The following is a 17,130-nucleotide window of genomic DNA, read 5'->3' as shown; positions in this document are numbered from 1 at the left end:
GATATCTGTGCCTTGCATATTGGACCTGTGAGCCTCAGTTTTCAGTGCTCAGAATATTTTAAACCTTTTTTTCCAAAAATAAATTTTATTGAAAATAAATTACTTGTAAAAGAAAACCTTTCACGCCTATTGATACGTTTCCATCCCTGTACGTTACATTCTTTCACTATTTAGCCTTTTTGTCGATTGTTTGAGCATTGTGGCAGCTTTTTGATATTCGAGCCGGAGACTGTAATCTCTGCCTCATTGATTGTCCCACACCTCTCAGTGATGTGGGGTCATTTGTGGCACAGGACTTTATCAGACTTTATTCATGCTGATGCCCTCAGTCAACAGCAAACACCACATTGTGCTCCACTGATTCATACTGCACCTTGTTCTATGTACTGTGACCTCATCCAAGCAGTTGCATTATATGCGAGTATTTATCAGTAAATTTGCCCATATTCTGTCAATGGACACAAAAAGGTGTTTCTGAGCACGTAGGATATAAAACTAGAGAGTGGTAATAAAATAGAATACTTGAGCAAATGGGAATATTTGAACAAAGAAAGGTAGGACCAGGAACAGGCTAGTCCGATATTTGAACCAACTCTGCCATTCAGTACAGTCATTCTCTCTCTCAATGTTATATTCCCACTCTTACCCTTAGCTCACAAAGCCTTTTGTGCCTGTATTTGGAGAATTCTAGATAAGTTGGTGGCGGTGGAAGGGTATAGAAGATTATGGCGATAGAATAAAAGGATGAATATTAGGAAAAATGCTTGAATGCCCTGTTTCTGTGATATATTTTCCATGCCACTCTGACCATTGACGCATTCCTCAAGTGAAGAATGAGCTGAATTTTATAGTGTTATATATCAGTTAATTTGCTCATAAAATCAAATGCCCCATTCAGCTCAGTTTAATGCTCGATTTTAAAAGAATATCATGCCTAATTATAACTCGCCTGAATTGCCAGTTTGATAACTTAGATCACAGAACGACAATCTATCATAAGCACTAGTCCCAAGTGGATCTATTTATGACTCTGTGATTAATATTGTGCATTTCTACAAAGCCTTGAGGGAAAATGTTGTTTGTGGACAACAAGCATTGATTTGCTTATATACTCCAAAATGAAAATAGAAAAAGGTGAAACTTGATTAGTCTTAATTAAGCCCATTTATGGACTTAAATTTCTAATAAAATCTTGATATATTGGGGTAGAGGGATAAGTAAAGCAAAAGATGGATTCAGGGCTGGATATAAATGGGAACACTGGATTGAAATAAGCTAAGTTCCGGTCTGAAATGTTGAATTCATTGCTGAGTCTCAAAGGCTGTAATCATCAGGAGATATTCCTCAAGCTTCAAAGAAACAGGATAAGGTGGCTGAAGGCAAATTGTGGAGTTAAATTGACAGGCAATTGGAACTAGAATTATGCTATTAAAGTAAACAGCTTTCTTAAAAGTGGTCACTCATCTCTGTTGGTCTGCTCCTTGTTTGACTCCTTTGCCAGATTCAGCTCCAACAGAGTCATCAAGCTTGCAGATGAGACAACGATAGTTGGCTTCATCAGCACCAGTGATGAGTCACAATACAGAGAAGAGGTGAAAAATCTTATGTGGTGTGAGAATAGCAACCTGAGTCTCATTGAGGACAAGATGAAGGAGTTGATTGTGGAATCCAGGAGGACCAGGAACAACCATCCTCCAATAACTCGGAAATGGAAAGAGTAGAGAGCACCAAGTTCCTTGGAGTTCACTTAACAAGTGATCTATCATGGACACACTTTTTCTCACTTGTCAGGAAGACGCAACAGCAACTGCACTTCCTGAGAAAACTGAAGTAGGCAAGGCTATCAGCCACCATCACCTTCTACAGGAGCTCTATTGAGCGCATCCTGGCCAGCTGCATCACAGTGCGGTACAATTGCTGGCCGGAATTGGGTCAGAGGTGAATCCACAGGATCGTAAGACGTGATCTCTGGGATTGTTGTCTGAAGATGGTGCGGGGCGATAGGACCCTTGAGGATCTCTGTCACCCCGCACACAGCATCTTCCAACGACTCCCATCGGGAAAAAGATACTGGAGTATCAGAGGTAACACCACCAGGCTGCGAAGCAGCTTCTTCCCATGGGCAGTGAGAATGATGAAGGACCAAAGGAACCAAATATTAGAGACTAAATTAGAGTGATTTGCTAATGTCCTCAGGGAAGGACTTTGACCATTTTTCCCAGTTATGTGGTTCCAATCCACCTTTTCAGGGGCAATATTTGATGGAAATGTTATCATTGTCTATTATCCTCCCAATAGGTTGGTTTTTTTTAAAGAATTAAATTGAAAAGTGTACAAACAAATTGCTCTTTCAAGAGAGCATTTGAGGCTTTGGAAGATGGTCATTAAGATTCGTATCACCCACGTCTCCATCGAAAGGGAAGGAGACTAGTGTTGTGAATTGAATGACCCTATTGGAACGATGAAAGATGGAGGGAAAGAAATATCTGTTTGCAATAGACTGGAGCTGTTAAAAAATGGCAGAGGTTGGTCTCTACACGGAGGCTGTTGAAGTGGAAGGTTCTGCGGGAGAGGAATAGGAGCAGAAGTGTGAGAAATGGAACGGACATGATCGGGAGCCTTGTCAGTTACGGTGGAGGAGAATTCTCAGCTGAAGTCAAAGAAAGGGATATCAGATATATTGTAAAAGAATTGGCATCCCAGGTAAATGGGTAATAAATGGTGGGATTACCAGAACAGACATGACCATGAAAGTAGGCCTGGGGCAATGGAATTATGTACTTTCAGGCTACAAGTTGGGAGGAAGTGTGGCCAGCATAATTGATGTTATTTAGAAACTCAAGCCTATTAATGGCTTTATTAAGAACTATCAAGCTTGATCTATTTATATATTTCCCTTGCAAAAGATCACCAAAGTCAAATATCCCCAGAACTGAATAGTAGTAGAAAGGAAGAATATGAGATGGACCATGTGAAGACCAGAGAAGAGGTAAAAATTGAAATTGAAGTTATGGTAAGATGCAATCATCAATACACAGACTCTGAATCTTAGGAAGACGGTGACTTTCTGTTTGACAGAAAGTAGATCTTTCACTGGAGACCATATTTCAGGAACCTTTTAGCAGATGAGAAATGGTAAATAGGTGCAAATTATAGAAAAGTTTACTCCTGGCCATTGATGAATATTGATCGTTAAGGGGCCTGCAGGATTCTTTGGCTTGGCTTCGCGGACGAAGATTTATGGAGGGGGTAAAAAAGTCCACGTCAGCTGCAGGCTCGTTTGTGGCTGACCAGTCCGATGCGGGACAGGCAGACACGATTGCAGCGGTTGCAAGGGAAAATTGGTTGGTTGGGGTTGGGTGTTGGGTTTTTCCTCCTTTGCCTTCTTTTGAGGGGGAGGACGTGGAGGGGGAGGACGTGGAGGGGGAGGACGTGGAGGGGGAGGACGTGGAGGGGGAGGACGTGGAGGGGGAGGACGTGGAGGGGGAGGACGTGGACCTGTCCTCGGGCCTGCGCAAAGGAGCTTTTAGGTGGAGTGCAGTGCGCGCAGTACTGGCCCCACCCTTTACACCCATGGTTCGTGTGCCGTGGCCAAGCAAGCTGGGACGTGGCAGCGAGGTCCTTGGGTCGTAGGTTTTATATCGGAGTGGCCTTCTCCTATGCAGGTTTCTTACCCGGTTATATTGATTATATTGTTGATCTTTACTTCACAAATGTGCTGAAAGATTTATTTCACACAAGAAGTCACAAAGAGAAGTCTCGGATTAGTTTTATCATTTGGAAATGTAGCTCACCATGTATTAAAAGAATTGCCACTGGTAATTTACATGTTTTATTTAACTTACTGACTGCCTCTGCATTAAATTAGCAGAGGTGAGCATTGCTGTTGCATTTGTGCATTTCCACAGTTCAAGCCCAGGGTAATTAACCTGAAATTTAATTAGAACACGAACAGGACCTTCATAATATGGTGACTATATTGATTCATTTTTTTTTAGACAAAAGGACAGATTCCTTGATCCTGTAACAGATCTTTATTTGCTATTATTACCTCACTGCTTTCTTCCTTTGACAGCAATTCTACTGACAAAGGACTCTTCGTGAAGAAATGCTGCAAAGGATTTTGCATTGATATTCTGAAGAAACTTGCAAAGACTGTGAAGTTCACATATGACCTGTACCTGGTGTCAAATGGGAAGCATGGCAAAAAAATTAACGGTGTATGGAATGGAATGGTTGGTGATGTAAGTTGCTTTAGGTAATAAATAGTGGCAAAATGTTGTATAGTTTTAGGTTTAACATCTGTCGGCAGATAAAAGCCTTCCCCAACCCAGAGCCCATCCCTAGAAACAAATGAGAGCTGCGCAGGCTGTATGTTTTAACCCTTTTCATCCTTTTCTTTGTCTCCACTGCTTCCAGGTGATGTATCAACGAGCAGAGATGGCTGTTGGCTCGCTGACTATCAATGAAGAGAGATCTGAAGTTGTGGATTTCTCAGTTCCCTTTGTGGAAACAGGAATCAGTGTTATGGTGTCTCGGAGCAATGGCACGGTTTCCCCCTCTGCATTCTTAGGTAAACTGTTTTGAGATATACGACCTATATTGTTCTAGTTGTCTATTTGATCATTCTTCCTGTAATATTTCCTCACATATGTTGAGGCTTCAGCATTTAGGACAATCCAGAGTTCACGTTTTAATCTTATATTAGACCAGAGGTTCTCAACCTTTCTCTTTCTACCCATATCCCACTTTAAGTAATCCCTATGCCATCAGTGCTCTATTAGTAAGGGATTGCTTAAGGTGGTGTGTGAGTGGGAAGGGAAGGTTGAGAATCACTGCTCTAGACCCAATTGTTACTGAAATCTTTTGCTTGAGAAAAATTGTCATTGGTCCATTTCCTTTGGAGTCATGAAACTGTGGCCATAACGAGTCAATCAGGTACGATTAAAACAGGGGTTTTCAAACTTTTTCTTTCCACCCTCATACCACCTTAAGCAATCCCTTACTAATCACAGAGCAGTGATGGCATAGGGAACACTTAAAGTTGTATGTGAGTGGAAAGAAAAAGGTTGAGAACCACTGCTTTAGCCTTTGCCAGAAGTTACTTGACTGTCTTTATGGCATTCCCTATCTTCCATGTAGAGAATGTTGAGATCATGTAGGTGCAATCTTTGCAAATTTATTGGCAGCAAATTTTGGGTAATTGCCTCCTATTGCTTTATCAGTAATATTAATCATTCATTTTGTGAAGATGATTAAAGATGTAGATGAATTGCAGGAAGTCCATTATCAGGAAGATGGAAAATGTTGACAATCACCACATAGGTTTTTGCCTCCACCATGAAGAAATACTCTGCATCTTCACCCAAAGCTTATATATACCACAGGCTCCTCTTTCTTCCATACATTTCAAACCAGTATTCATCACATTTTGCTTTCAATCCTTGCTATTCATTCATCTGCTCAAACCTATATTTTCTTCCAATGTGATTGAGCATTTGTATCCTCATATTGTTGGTACTCTGTCACCTCTCAAAAGCAATCTGCTGAACTCAATTCAAACATGGTCGTCTGAGGTGAGATTATGTGGGGATTTCTTTGAACATCTTAAACCTACTGCATATAATTCCTCCCACATTCACACAGTGTGTGTCTCGGCATTTGTGAGCGGTCCACTTGTGGACACTATCAGCTGGCTATCTTGCATGATTGGTGCTCCAAGACCTTCAGCTGAGAGTCGGATCATTCCTGACAAATGAAAAAGAGTAGCATCTGCTGTTATGACACCATCACTTTAATTGCTCAACAGCTTGTTCATAGATGTTCCACCATTATTCAACATTGTTTCTTGTCAGTTGTGTCAGGTAGTTCTAAACTTCAATTAGTCAGGACACACATTTGCTTAAGTGGTTGATAAATCAAATGATCATTGGATCCCAACCATGTCTGTCAGGATTTTTTTTTTCATTGCTTTCAGCTTTGTTGAATCTAGTTTGGGCCCTCAGTGATATCCATGAGATCAACCTGAAGAAATCCATAGTATGCCAAGATGCACCACAAGCGCCTCTCTCTGTACCTGTTCTCTTAAACCCTTTCTTCTCTGTTATCACTGCCTCTGCAACAGTTTGTCCTTCTCTAATTGCAGAACACCGTTTGGAATTAACTTAATCCCTCAATTGCTTTATTTACCCTTTGAGGAAACCCTTCAAGAGCAGCGCTGATCCCAAAAATCACGATTGGCCACTGATATTTCCCAAAAGATCTTGTAAGGAACATACTCCCAATGCCAAAATACAGTCTTTACAATCCCCAACCTCAAATACAACAGAATATCGATTGATTTAATTTAAAAATAATGAGTTCCTTCCTCAGTACCTTGTGCACATCATGTGATCTAGAGAGGTTCTCATTTTTTCTGACTTGATCTAGACATACCATTGGATTGAAGTGTCTTCTGCTGTGATGATCAGCTATAATGCACAGCTTTTCAAGTTCAGTTTCCGGTTCTGTTTGACAGCTACAGGAACACAACTTGGATTTACTTTTGGCTGCTCACCCTCATCCAGTTTGAGGTGGAGCTTTCTCTCCAGCTTTCCTTCAAAATAGTTGAAAGTTCATTCAGCAGTTGCTTCCTGTCGAGTGTGCAACTTGCCTGTTTTCTCATCGAGTTGTCCATCTGTACAATCTACTTGCCTCCACAAACTTGACATTGTATTTCTTTCCATACTCTGCACATTTTGTTTTCAGCTGCATTTGCCCAATGACATTACAGTCATGTGACTTTACATTCTCTTCAAGGTTCCTTGCAGACACCTTTGGTATGATATCACATGTTGTGTCACTGCCTACCTGGAACTGTACAATTTTCCCTTCCGCTTCCATAATGGCAAAGATTGGTATTGAGAACTTGCCCTCATCTTCTCTTTCTGGGGTTCAAAATCAAAACAAAAAATCCTAGAAATACTTAGCAGTTCACGAAGCGCTGCAGGAAAGAAAAATTGTTTCATGTCAGCGCCCCTTTATCAGAACTTGGGAAGATAGATTTAAAAAGTAGTTTTAAGTTGCAGAGAAGATAGTGGAGGAACAAACAAGACTTGTGGAATAACTGCAATAGTCCATAAAGCATAGCCAGGTTGCCATGGGAGATGGGTTGAAGAGATCATTTGGTCAAATGGGTCAAAATGTGCTGTTAAAAGGTGAAAAGGTAGTGTGCTTTGCCAAACGAAGGGCATGCCCTGCTATTAGAAATGGAAACAATCCATCCTCAGCAGAGGATAGTTCCCCAGGTTCTGAATTCTGACTTGGATTTTATCATGCTCTCTCTCAGATGTTTCATAGGAAATCGAGTCATCCTGTTTATTGCAGCATTCCTCTCCTTAAGCTTCTCAATCTGCTCTTTGTTCTGTCACTGAAGTATTTTCAAACTTTGCACTGTCATTGTTCTTTCTTTCTCAGCTTCTGTTTGACTATGTGAAAAGAATTTGTTGTCTGCTACCCATTTATCACATCTGTCTTTTGTTATCGCGAAGATTTGGATTTGGCACACTGTGCCAGTTCTGGGCTTCAGCAGATGCTCTCTCAATCCCACATCTCCAATTTCACAGATCAATGAATCCTCAAGACCTCTGAAGTTACAGCTTGCAACCAGCAACTTATCAAATCTCTCCCTATTTGCCTGATACTACCTATAAAACCAATCTGTTCACCATCTCCTTGTATGGAAAGTTGCAATATTTCCCAAAGGTTTTGAGAAATTCATCCTTTTCTTGATTGGTGGATGCAATTGTTTGGCGAAGCTCTCTGACTTCATATCCAACTGGATGCAACACCTTTGGTCCCATCTTTAGTTCTCCATTATTATTCATTGTTAACTGGACACAGAGAGAAAATTCCTACTTTTATTGCTTCCACATTCAGATTTCAGATTTATTGTCAGAGTACGTACATGACGTACATGACAACACATATAATCCTGTGGGCGATGCAGAATTACCACTTATTGGCAGTGCAAAAATAAACTGAATCAAAGTACACAGTAAACAAACTGTGCAATCCAGAGAGAAAAAAAATCAATAAAATGCAAGAGTCCTTAAATGAGTCCCTGAAGGAGTTTGTTGTTGGGGAGTCTGATGGTGAAGGGGGAGCAGCTGTTCCTGAACCTGGTGCTGCGAGTCTCGTGGTACCAATACCTCTTTCCTGATGGCAGCAGTAAGAACAGAGCGTGTGTGCTGGGTGGAGTGGATCCTGGATGATCGCTGCTGCTCTCTGACAACACCGTTCCCTGTAGATGTTCTTGATGATGGGGAGGGCTCTACCTGTGATGTCCTGGAGGGCTTTTCGCTCAGGGGTATTGGTGTTCCCATACCAGACTGAGATGCAGCCAGTCAGCACAATTTCCACCACACATCTGAAGAAATTTACCAGGGTTTCTGATGTTATGCCACTCATTGAGATTACTTGCTTCAGAATCTATCTGCTGATACAGCTTTATCTGTTCCATCCTCCCACAGGTCAATGGTGTACCAAGTTTGACATTTTTGTCCATGAATCTGCCTCTTGTGTCGACAGCAGTAGTTCTCAAACTTTATATTTTCCACTCCTATACCACCTTAAGTAATCCCTTACTAACTACAGAGTACCTGTGGCATAGGATGCCATTGGTGCTCTGCGGTTAGTGAGGGATTACTTAGTGTTGTATGTGAGTGGACCCATCGGTGCTCTGTGGTTAGTGAGGGATGTATTAAGGTGGTATGAATAAAAGGCTGAAAACCACTGGTCTACAGCAATCTAAGTCGTATTTCTCCTTGTTCCAAGAAAACAACCTTTAAATATAATTTAATGTGATCATTCACTTGATTGCATGTTGTAATCTATTTATCCTTTTAATTAAATACTCATAATCACGTTCATTTTATTCTTAGTAAGTTATGTTGCAAGGGCATCACTTCAGGATCTTCAGGATGAAAAGGCATCAATTTAAAACAGAGATGTGGAAATATTTCTTTAGAGTGAATCTGTGGAACGTTGCCATGGATGGGTGTGGAAGCAAGGTCATTGGGTGCATTTAAGGCAGAGATTGGCAGGTATTTGATTAGTCAGGGCATCAAGGGTTATGGGGAGAAATACAGGGAGTGGAGTTAAGTGGGAGGATGGATCAGCTCATGATTAGAATGGCAGAACAGACCCGATAGGCCTACTTATGCTCCTAGATCTTGTGATCTTGTGAGATATTGCTGAGCTTGCTATCTAATTGTCCTCCATCTTGGTGTAACTTTCTGACCTCTGACCTTAAAATTCTTACGGTTACAATTGTGGCATTACCATAAGGTGGCACCAGATAGCTATACATTCCTCATGGTCTCACTTGCCAGGATGAATGTCCAAGCTTAATTCTTGTGATGACGTTGCTTGTGTAGAACAGAAGTATTTACATGGGCCTTCTCAGCTGAATGGCTTGTACCTGTGTTGTACATCCAAATCTTTCACCAGTAATTAAAATCAGAGAATTCTGTGTATACTCAGGACAGGCAGCATCTCTGGAGAGAGAAGCAGATTTAACATTTCAATATATATTTTTTTCAGAATTAAGAAAAATTACAAACAAAATCTATTTTTGGTGGCAGAGAACAACGAAAATGTCTATGATAGGGGTGGACTCCTGGGAAGAATGAATGAGACAAGTCGTGTTAGTAATTTCAAAGAGAGGCTGGAGGTTCATTGCAACTGATCTGTCTGAAAAATATATAGAAATATGAGATAAATGAATAAAGAGGAGAGAGAAAAAGAATGAAAAGATAAGGGAGAGAATAAAAGGGACACTGTTGCTAAGAATGCTGAATAATTGTCCCTGCTGTCCAACAATCGTCATGAATAATGTGACATAATCATTTAATTGGCAAAATGCTCTGCAATGTAAAATGCAGTCAAGGGTTTAAGCAACCTCTCAGGATTCTCCCTAAAAAAAAACCACCAGCCACCTTAAAAATTATTTTATTGTCTATTTGTTTATCATAAATTCTCCTAACCTGCTGTGTCTATATTTATCAAGTTGGAGGGAGGATATAAGCAAACAGACTGAATATTGAGAGTGGGGATATAATAATCATGGTCCATCTTCAAAGCCATACATTTAATTAAAGTTCCCTTATACTTGTTGGGAATGAATGGTCAAACCCACCCCTGATCTCACATTATTTGCAATGCCCAGAGCGATCCATTATAGAGAGTGTCGGTTATGGGTGTTAAAAGTGATGAGTGGGTGGTGCGTTGACATAGGACATTCCCAGCTCTGCACCTGTCCACCTGAGAGGTGATTCACGCACTTTGAAACCTCGGGCCCGTTTAACACTTCTGCAAACTGTTTTGAGGTAATTTTTCAATCCTATTTTCTTAGTTTGGATATTAAAAGGTTTGCAAAGTAATCAATTAAAAAATATAGAAATACCATCATTAAATTTTTATGATTAGATGTGATTTGTTAATATTCTACTTTATTATTATTATGTACTTATGTAACTGGAGAGTCATTTACTAGGAATTATTGTTAGTTTCTTAATGGTTCCATAGGAGGTCGGATATATCAGAAGCACTCTAATTAGTAACTGAGGACACCTTGCTCTCCCCACAGCCCCAAATATCCTTGCATATGTTTATGATAATGTTGTGTTCATAATTATTTGAAAGGATTTAAAGCAAACATTCAACTAATTCTCATTTTTAATTCACAAAATTAGAAATTGACAGCTTCTCCCAATAAATACAGATAATTGTGTCAGTAAAATGCAGTGAATGGAGAAGAGTATATTTTTATAACGTATATGTCAATAAAATTAATAGCAATCATTTACAACAGTGTGAGCACAAAGCTTGGTTGATGGGGGAATTATCAGTCATCTGCAGTCTAAATGGCTTTGCTGTTGTGGATATTTATTGTTGACCCTTCCCAGAAGAGGGAAAAATAAGTTTGGTTTCATTTACCGGGAGATGAACTTTTCAGGCTGGTTTGCTTCTTCGAACTCAACCAAAGTGGTAAGTCAACATTTTGCAATGGAATTTTCTGCATAATCGCTCCTTGTAATATTGCAGAAATTGTCTTCTTTAAGGATAATGCAATGTATTGATTTACTGATTATTTTCTTCTCCCTTCCAGAGCCCTTCAGTGCAGCTGTGTGGGTCATGATGTTTGTTACACTCCTCATCGTGTCTGCCATTGCAGTGTTTGCATTTGAGTACTTTAGCCCACTTGGCTACAACAGAAATTTAGCAAAAGGAAAAGGTAAACATTCTATCCTGCTTGTATTTTTCACTGTAGAAAGGGAGCAAATAAATGTAGGCTTTTCTGTGTCTCAATATACTTTATCTAAGACTACATTGCATGTTGTATGCTGAGTGCTGATTCATAAATACTTGCGTAGCATGGGAAGGTGGTAATGTCTGATCTATCCTTTGCAGTGGGGTCATTGGGTAATGGTCACAGTAACACAGATATCATGTTTATCTTTCATTCATGTGTCAGTTTGTTCTCGTTTCAGTGATGTAAAATGATTCAATAATTCAATCATTATAATATTAGAAGGAGGGAATTTGGCCTATTAACTCTCCACTGGCAGATCAGTCAATCCCATTTTCCTATTCTTTAGAGGCTTTAAATTTTTTTCTTTTCATTTTGATATAGCCGTAATTTAATCTCCATCCACAACACTTTCAGGCAGTGTATTCCAAAAGGCTCACAAAAGGCTACAACTCGCAAATCTGAAGTGACTTCAAATCTCTATGGTTGGATCTTTGATCTTGATCCTTTTCACTCGAGTTTGAACTCTACTTTTTCTGCCTACCTCATCTAAATGCATCATGATTTTGCACACCTCCATCAAGTCTCCTCTCAACCTGTTTCAAGGGAACCAGTCTCAGATTTTTTTGTATGTTCTTCTACCTGAAATTCTGTCCTGGTGCCAGACTCGTAAATAAGTAAAACGCAGACGTCTGCGGGCAGTGGTTGAAGAAAAAAAACACAATGCTGGAGAAATTCAGCAGTTCAAACAGTGTACTTTATATAGATACCGGGCTCAAGCCCGAAACGTTGGTTATGTATCCTTATCTTTACTATATAAAGTACACTGTTTGACCTGCTGAGTTTCTCCAGCCTTTCGTTTTTATGCCAGACTTGTAAATGTTCTTTAATATAAAATTATCAACCTCAAGAAGCCTGTTTAAGGTTTCAAGCTTTTTTGGTAGCCCTCTCACCTCCAAATAAGGATACGAGTTCAAACCTTCCTCCAGAAATTTGTGCACATTAGGTTGTGCCAATATCAAAAGAAATGCACTGGATGGACAGAAACTTCCATGTTTCACTGTTGGATGTTAAAGATCCTTTGGGATATCTTGAAAATGAATAGAGACATTTTGCCTGGTTATTTGTTAATTATTCCATATCCAAAACTTGTTTTTTTTTAAAATTAACAGAGGTTATCTAATAATGATCCACCGCTCTTTGTGAGACCTTGCAAGTAGTTGCCTTTCCAACAAAACAGTATTAACTCTGCACCAAAAGTATATGATTGACTGTAAAGTACTTGGCAATATTTCTGAGGTGTTAGTGGATCAAAATTTTTTTGTTGTTGCTTGATCAATCTGAAGAAAAGCTTGTCTGCGGTGCTGGGGCACTGAAACTGATTTATTTTTATCTGGTCTGGTGAAAATGTTAAAATACACAGCACAGGCTCTGACTTTCAAAGTTCAAATGATGTGTCATTTTCAAGGACTGGCGAGCATTATTCTGTACCATTTGTTACAATATACCAAAGTCAAATTAGCCCCATGCTGTCTTATACCTCAAGCTGCCATCTGGCTTAGTTATGTATACTTCAGCGAAAGGCATCTTGTTAAAGGCGTTAGTTGTGCACCGGGAAGAAACACCTCGTAAGGATTCATTGATGCTGAAAGAAAAAGGCATTTTTTTCTTTAAAATGATGACATTTTGTAACCATCTGAAGAAATGGACCATCTGAAACTCTTTATGTGAAGAAAATATATATTTTTTTGCTTTTAGATTGCATATTCCTAGTGATTTTTTTGGGGAAGTTTTTTGTCACCAACATGTTATGTTGCACATCAAATCCATGGGACTCTTTCTCTAAGCTTAACATTTTCAGTCTTCTCACCTACATTTTTATAAAATAGATATGTCACGACCTCACAAACTCAAAGCAGATTGCAGATTTCCCTGCAGTGTGTGTCAACTTCATTCAATTATTAGAGTTGATAGTCAGCGTACAAGATTACCTATTCCAAAGAGTTCTTCAAAAAAAAAGTCTTGCATATACGTATATATAAGCACCTTGCAATACTTCACTTGCTCTACAGCCAGAAAATGTCAATATTTCATGCCTGATTTTATTCTCTTTTCACTCCCTTCAAGAGATACAAGTTTAAAGAGAATTTGAGTCGAAGGAAGGGTGTAGATGACCTCACAAGATGAGCTAATATAGAGATGAGGGAGAAATGGTTGTGGCAGGTAGAATCAGAATCAGAATTTATTCTCACGATCAAGTCATGAAATTCGGTGTTTTACAGCAGCATTATTGTGCAAACATTCATATGATTTGGTAGTTCTGAACGGGAATATTGATCGTTCCCATCAGAGCTGCACGCCAAGAGATGGCACTGCAAGGCGCCATAGTAATGGAGGGCTGTCTTGTCAGTGCACTAAAGGCAGTTCTTCCAAGATGTAAAACCATTAAGAGTAAAAATGCTTCCCAATATTTACCACAGGTTAGAATGAAACCAGAGCTCCTCTGACCACCTGCCTACATAGATTGAAGAGAACTACATTAAATCTTTGTTCGCTATCATGAAGAATTTAAAGATTATTTGTCCAATGCAATTCACACTTGAAAAAGAACTGTCTACTTGAACTCCTACAATGTATTGGAGTTGCGAGTTCTAGGATTTAGACCAATCTTTAACAAAGGAAGAGAAATACATAAATTGCTCCAATCTTTTCTCCTTGGCTTTACAAAGTTCCTGTTGATGTTTCTCTTTTTCAAATGTTTAAGTTTTATGACTCTTCATAGATTGTCTTCATTCTCTTCAATTCTGATGAAGAGAATTGTTTCATTCTCCAGAGATCCTGCCTGACAATTTTTTGGTTCTTAATTCAGATTTCCAGCAGCTACAGTTGTTTTTTGTTTCATTTCTGGAATGTTTAGCTTTCACTTACGTAGCGCCTTTGATTGACTTTACCCCATTATGTTGCCATTTCACTGCTAGTGATTTATCTTTGCCCTTGAGGCAAATCTAATGCCAATTTACATCTGGATGAGTTCAGAGATTTATCTATTTTTAAAATATATTTATCCCAGTCATTAATCATTAGCTTGAACTGAATAGGATTGCCTCAACATTCAAGTTATATACCTCAAAGTTTGGTGATCTACAATTCTGAAGTACTGAGGGCACACATCAAAATCATTATTATTCAGAAGCTCTGGTGACAGCTTCTTCATTGAAGACATTAGGTGTTTTGATAGATTAAGTTGGAAATTTCTGTCGGTGCTTCAAACATGTTCTTATATGCTGTTCTATATTTGCAGCTCCACATGGGCCCTCCTTTACAATAGGCAAAGCAATTTGGCTCCTCTGGGGCTTAGTTTTCAACAACTCTGTGCCTGTTCAGAATCCGAGGGGGACAACGAGCAAAATAATTGTGTCAGTGTGGGCCTTCTTTGCTGTCATATTCCTTGCAAGCTACACTGCCAATTTAGCTGCCTTCATGATTCAGGAAGAGTTTGTTGACCAAGTGACTGGGCTCAGTGACAAAAAGGTGAGAACATAATAACAGCTACATTTAAAAATAAACATTGACTCCAAAGTGCGCTACGAATTTTCTGAGCCGGTGAAGGTGCAAACGTTTTCTTAATTGATTAATGAGAAGGAAACCACTTGTTTTAAGGTGCTGAAACACTGTAAGTTATATGGTTATATATTACATTGAAACCAATGAAAACATGATCAAAATATAGCACGGCTTGTGACTTCCAAATCCTGTGTGGTATTTCTATTCTGTTATTCTGAATCCCTCTGCTGAAAAGAACTTGACAGTGATTATATGGCAAAAAATTTTGTAAAATGTCTTCAAACAGGTCATATATCGAACAAATAGAAGTGTTCTGTAAAGAAAAATATAGGCCTGGAAGTTGAGGGAGAGGGTGGTATCATGAGAACTTAAAATGATGTATCTGATTCTGAAAAAGCAAACGCTTGGTTGAAATTGGATTAGAAGCATACGACATGCTGACAAATCTCCTGCCACAGTGTATAAAAGATGTTGAAAGAAACAGGAAGATAAACTTTTATCTGAAGTCAATAGAAATACCTGAAAATATAGTTGAGGACGTGGAACTAGAATCAGAGTGAGACAATTAGTGAGTACCTCATCTCATTCAAGAATTTATTCATGATCTGCAATTTTGATGATCTTCTGGATCATCCCTTATGTGATGGTGTAGAATGAAAAATGAATCTCTGAAAAGATGTTTTTTTAAAAAAAAATTCATTTTTCGCACTGTGAACCATATCAATCAAAATACGTACAAACATTTCCCTCTTAAATATACACAGTGGCATTTTCTCTCCTTTTTTTCCCCTCCCTTCCCTTCCCACCTCCCTCCAAACCCATTAAACGTTCAACATGTACAATACAATAAAAGCATTAAACAATGTCATCACACAATGAAAATAAACAAGAAAATTGTGTCATCTACTTTTACACACTGGATCAAGTCATTTTGTCTTCTTATCATTTTAGGGGGTGGAGGTCCGAGGCAAGCCCTCTCTATTATGTTCCATGTACAGTTCCCAAATTTGTTCTAATAATGTGACTTTATTTTTTAAATTATGTGTCATTTTTTCCAATGGAATACATTTATTAATTTCCATGTACCATTGCTGTACTCTCAGGCTCTCTTCTGATTTCCAAGTTGACATTATACATTTTTTGCTACAGCTAAGGCTATCATTATAAATCTTTTTTGTGCTTCATCCAGTTTGAGGCCAAGTTCTTTACTTCTTTTATTACTTAGAAGGAAGATCTCTGGATTTTTTGGTATGTTGCTTTTTGTGATTTTATTTAATACCTGATTTAGATCTTCCCAAAACCTTTCCACTTTCTCACAGGCCCAATTTGCATGTACTGTTGATCCCGTTTCCTTCTTACAGCGAAAACATCTGTCTGATACTGTTGGGTCCCATTTTTTTTAAACTTTTGGGGCGTGATATATAACCTGTGTCACCAGTTGTACTGTATCATGCGTGACCTTGTGTTTATTATATTCTTCATAGTTCCAGAGCATAACTTTTCCCATATTTCATTTTTTATCTACTGTGCTTATTTACCTACTGTTTCTCAAAGTATTCAGTAAGTCATTAGTCCTGAGGTGTGATATTTTTCTACCATGCTATCCAGAAAGTTAATAAAGGAAGACAGAAGAATACCTACTCAAAATAGGATTCGCCTAACCCTGAAGAGGGAGGCAAGTTTAAAAAAAAATCATCTGAGTGGAGCCACAGCAATTGGTTCCCATCAGGATCAATAGCGCTCTCTAAGATTATTTCAAGGGAGTCTTGGAACTTTCATGTGCTCTCAAAAAGCAAAAGTCATCATAACTGGAATTTCCTTGGGTAGTCTAGGATTTCCTTCAGATTTGTCCCACTGAAATGTAGAGGAGTTCTCTTTTCTGGTCCAATTCTGCTATCCCATTCAGATATTCTTTGAGCTCAAGCAGAATCACTGGACTGTGTGGAATTCTATGAACAACATTTTTAAAAAAACAAAGCTGAAATAAAGGAAAATCCTGTCAGGATACATGAAGATCTTCAAAAATCAAAATTTTGTGTGAGTGATCAATTTGGAAGATGCTGAAAAAAACAGATTTTGGTGCAACAAAAATGTACCTGATACTTTTTGACAATGAGAATCAAAAATTCTAAAGAAAAACAACCATTCTTATTGCCTGCATGGAAAAATAGTCAGGCTATCGATTTTAGTGTAGGTGAGAGAAACAGCTGAACTTCCTTCCAAAATATAGGACTTCTCCTGTTACAGTGTTGAAGCTATGTTTGTTTTTTCCCCTT

General features: G+C 38.9%; 1 protein-coding gene across 8 annotated transcripts in view; it reads left to right on the top strand.

The window, feature by feature from the left end:
• The window catches only part of grin2aa (glutamate receptor, ionotropic, N-methyl D-aspartate 2A, a), a 242,703-nt gene that overhangs the window by 173,223 nt on the left and 52,350 nt on the right, over window positions 1–17,130 (top strand). For all 8 annotated transcript variants that reach the window (XR_011347558.1, XM_069906920.1, XM_069906918.1 and 5 more), the window contains 4 exons: window positions 4,076–4,244; window positions 4,420–4,573; window positions 11,150–11,275; window positions 14,592–14,821. Coding sequence is in view for 7 of the 8 variants with exons in the window: in XM_069906920.1 (XP_069763021.1) it covers window positions 4,076–4,244; window positions 4,420–4,573; window positions 11,150–11,275; window positions 14,592–14,821 (679 nt within the window). In the remaining variant the exon portion in view is untranslated. The remainder of the gene's footprint in view (window positions 1–4,075; window positions 4,245–4,419; window positions 4,574–11,149; window positions 11,276–14,591; window positions 14,822–17,130) is intronic.

Source organism: Narcine bancroftii, chromosome 12, assembly GCF_036971445.1.
Source record: "Narcine bancroftii isolate sNarBan1 chromosome 12, sNarBan1.hap1, whole genome shotgun sequence".
In the NCBI taxonomy this organism is placed as follows: domain Eukaryota; kingdom Metazoa; phylum Chordata; class Chondrichthyes; order Torpediniformes; family Narcinidae; genus Narcine; species Narcine bancroftii.
The sequence above is the reverse complement of the archived record's forward strand: the minus strand, read 5'-3'. Positions and strand labels throughout refer to the sequence as shown.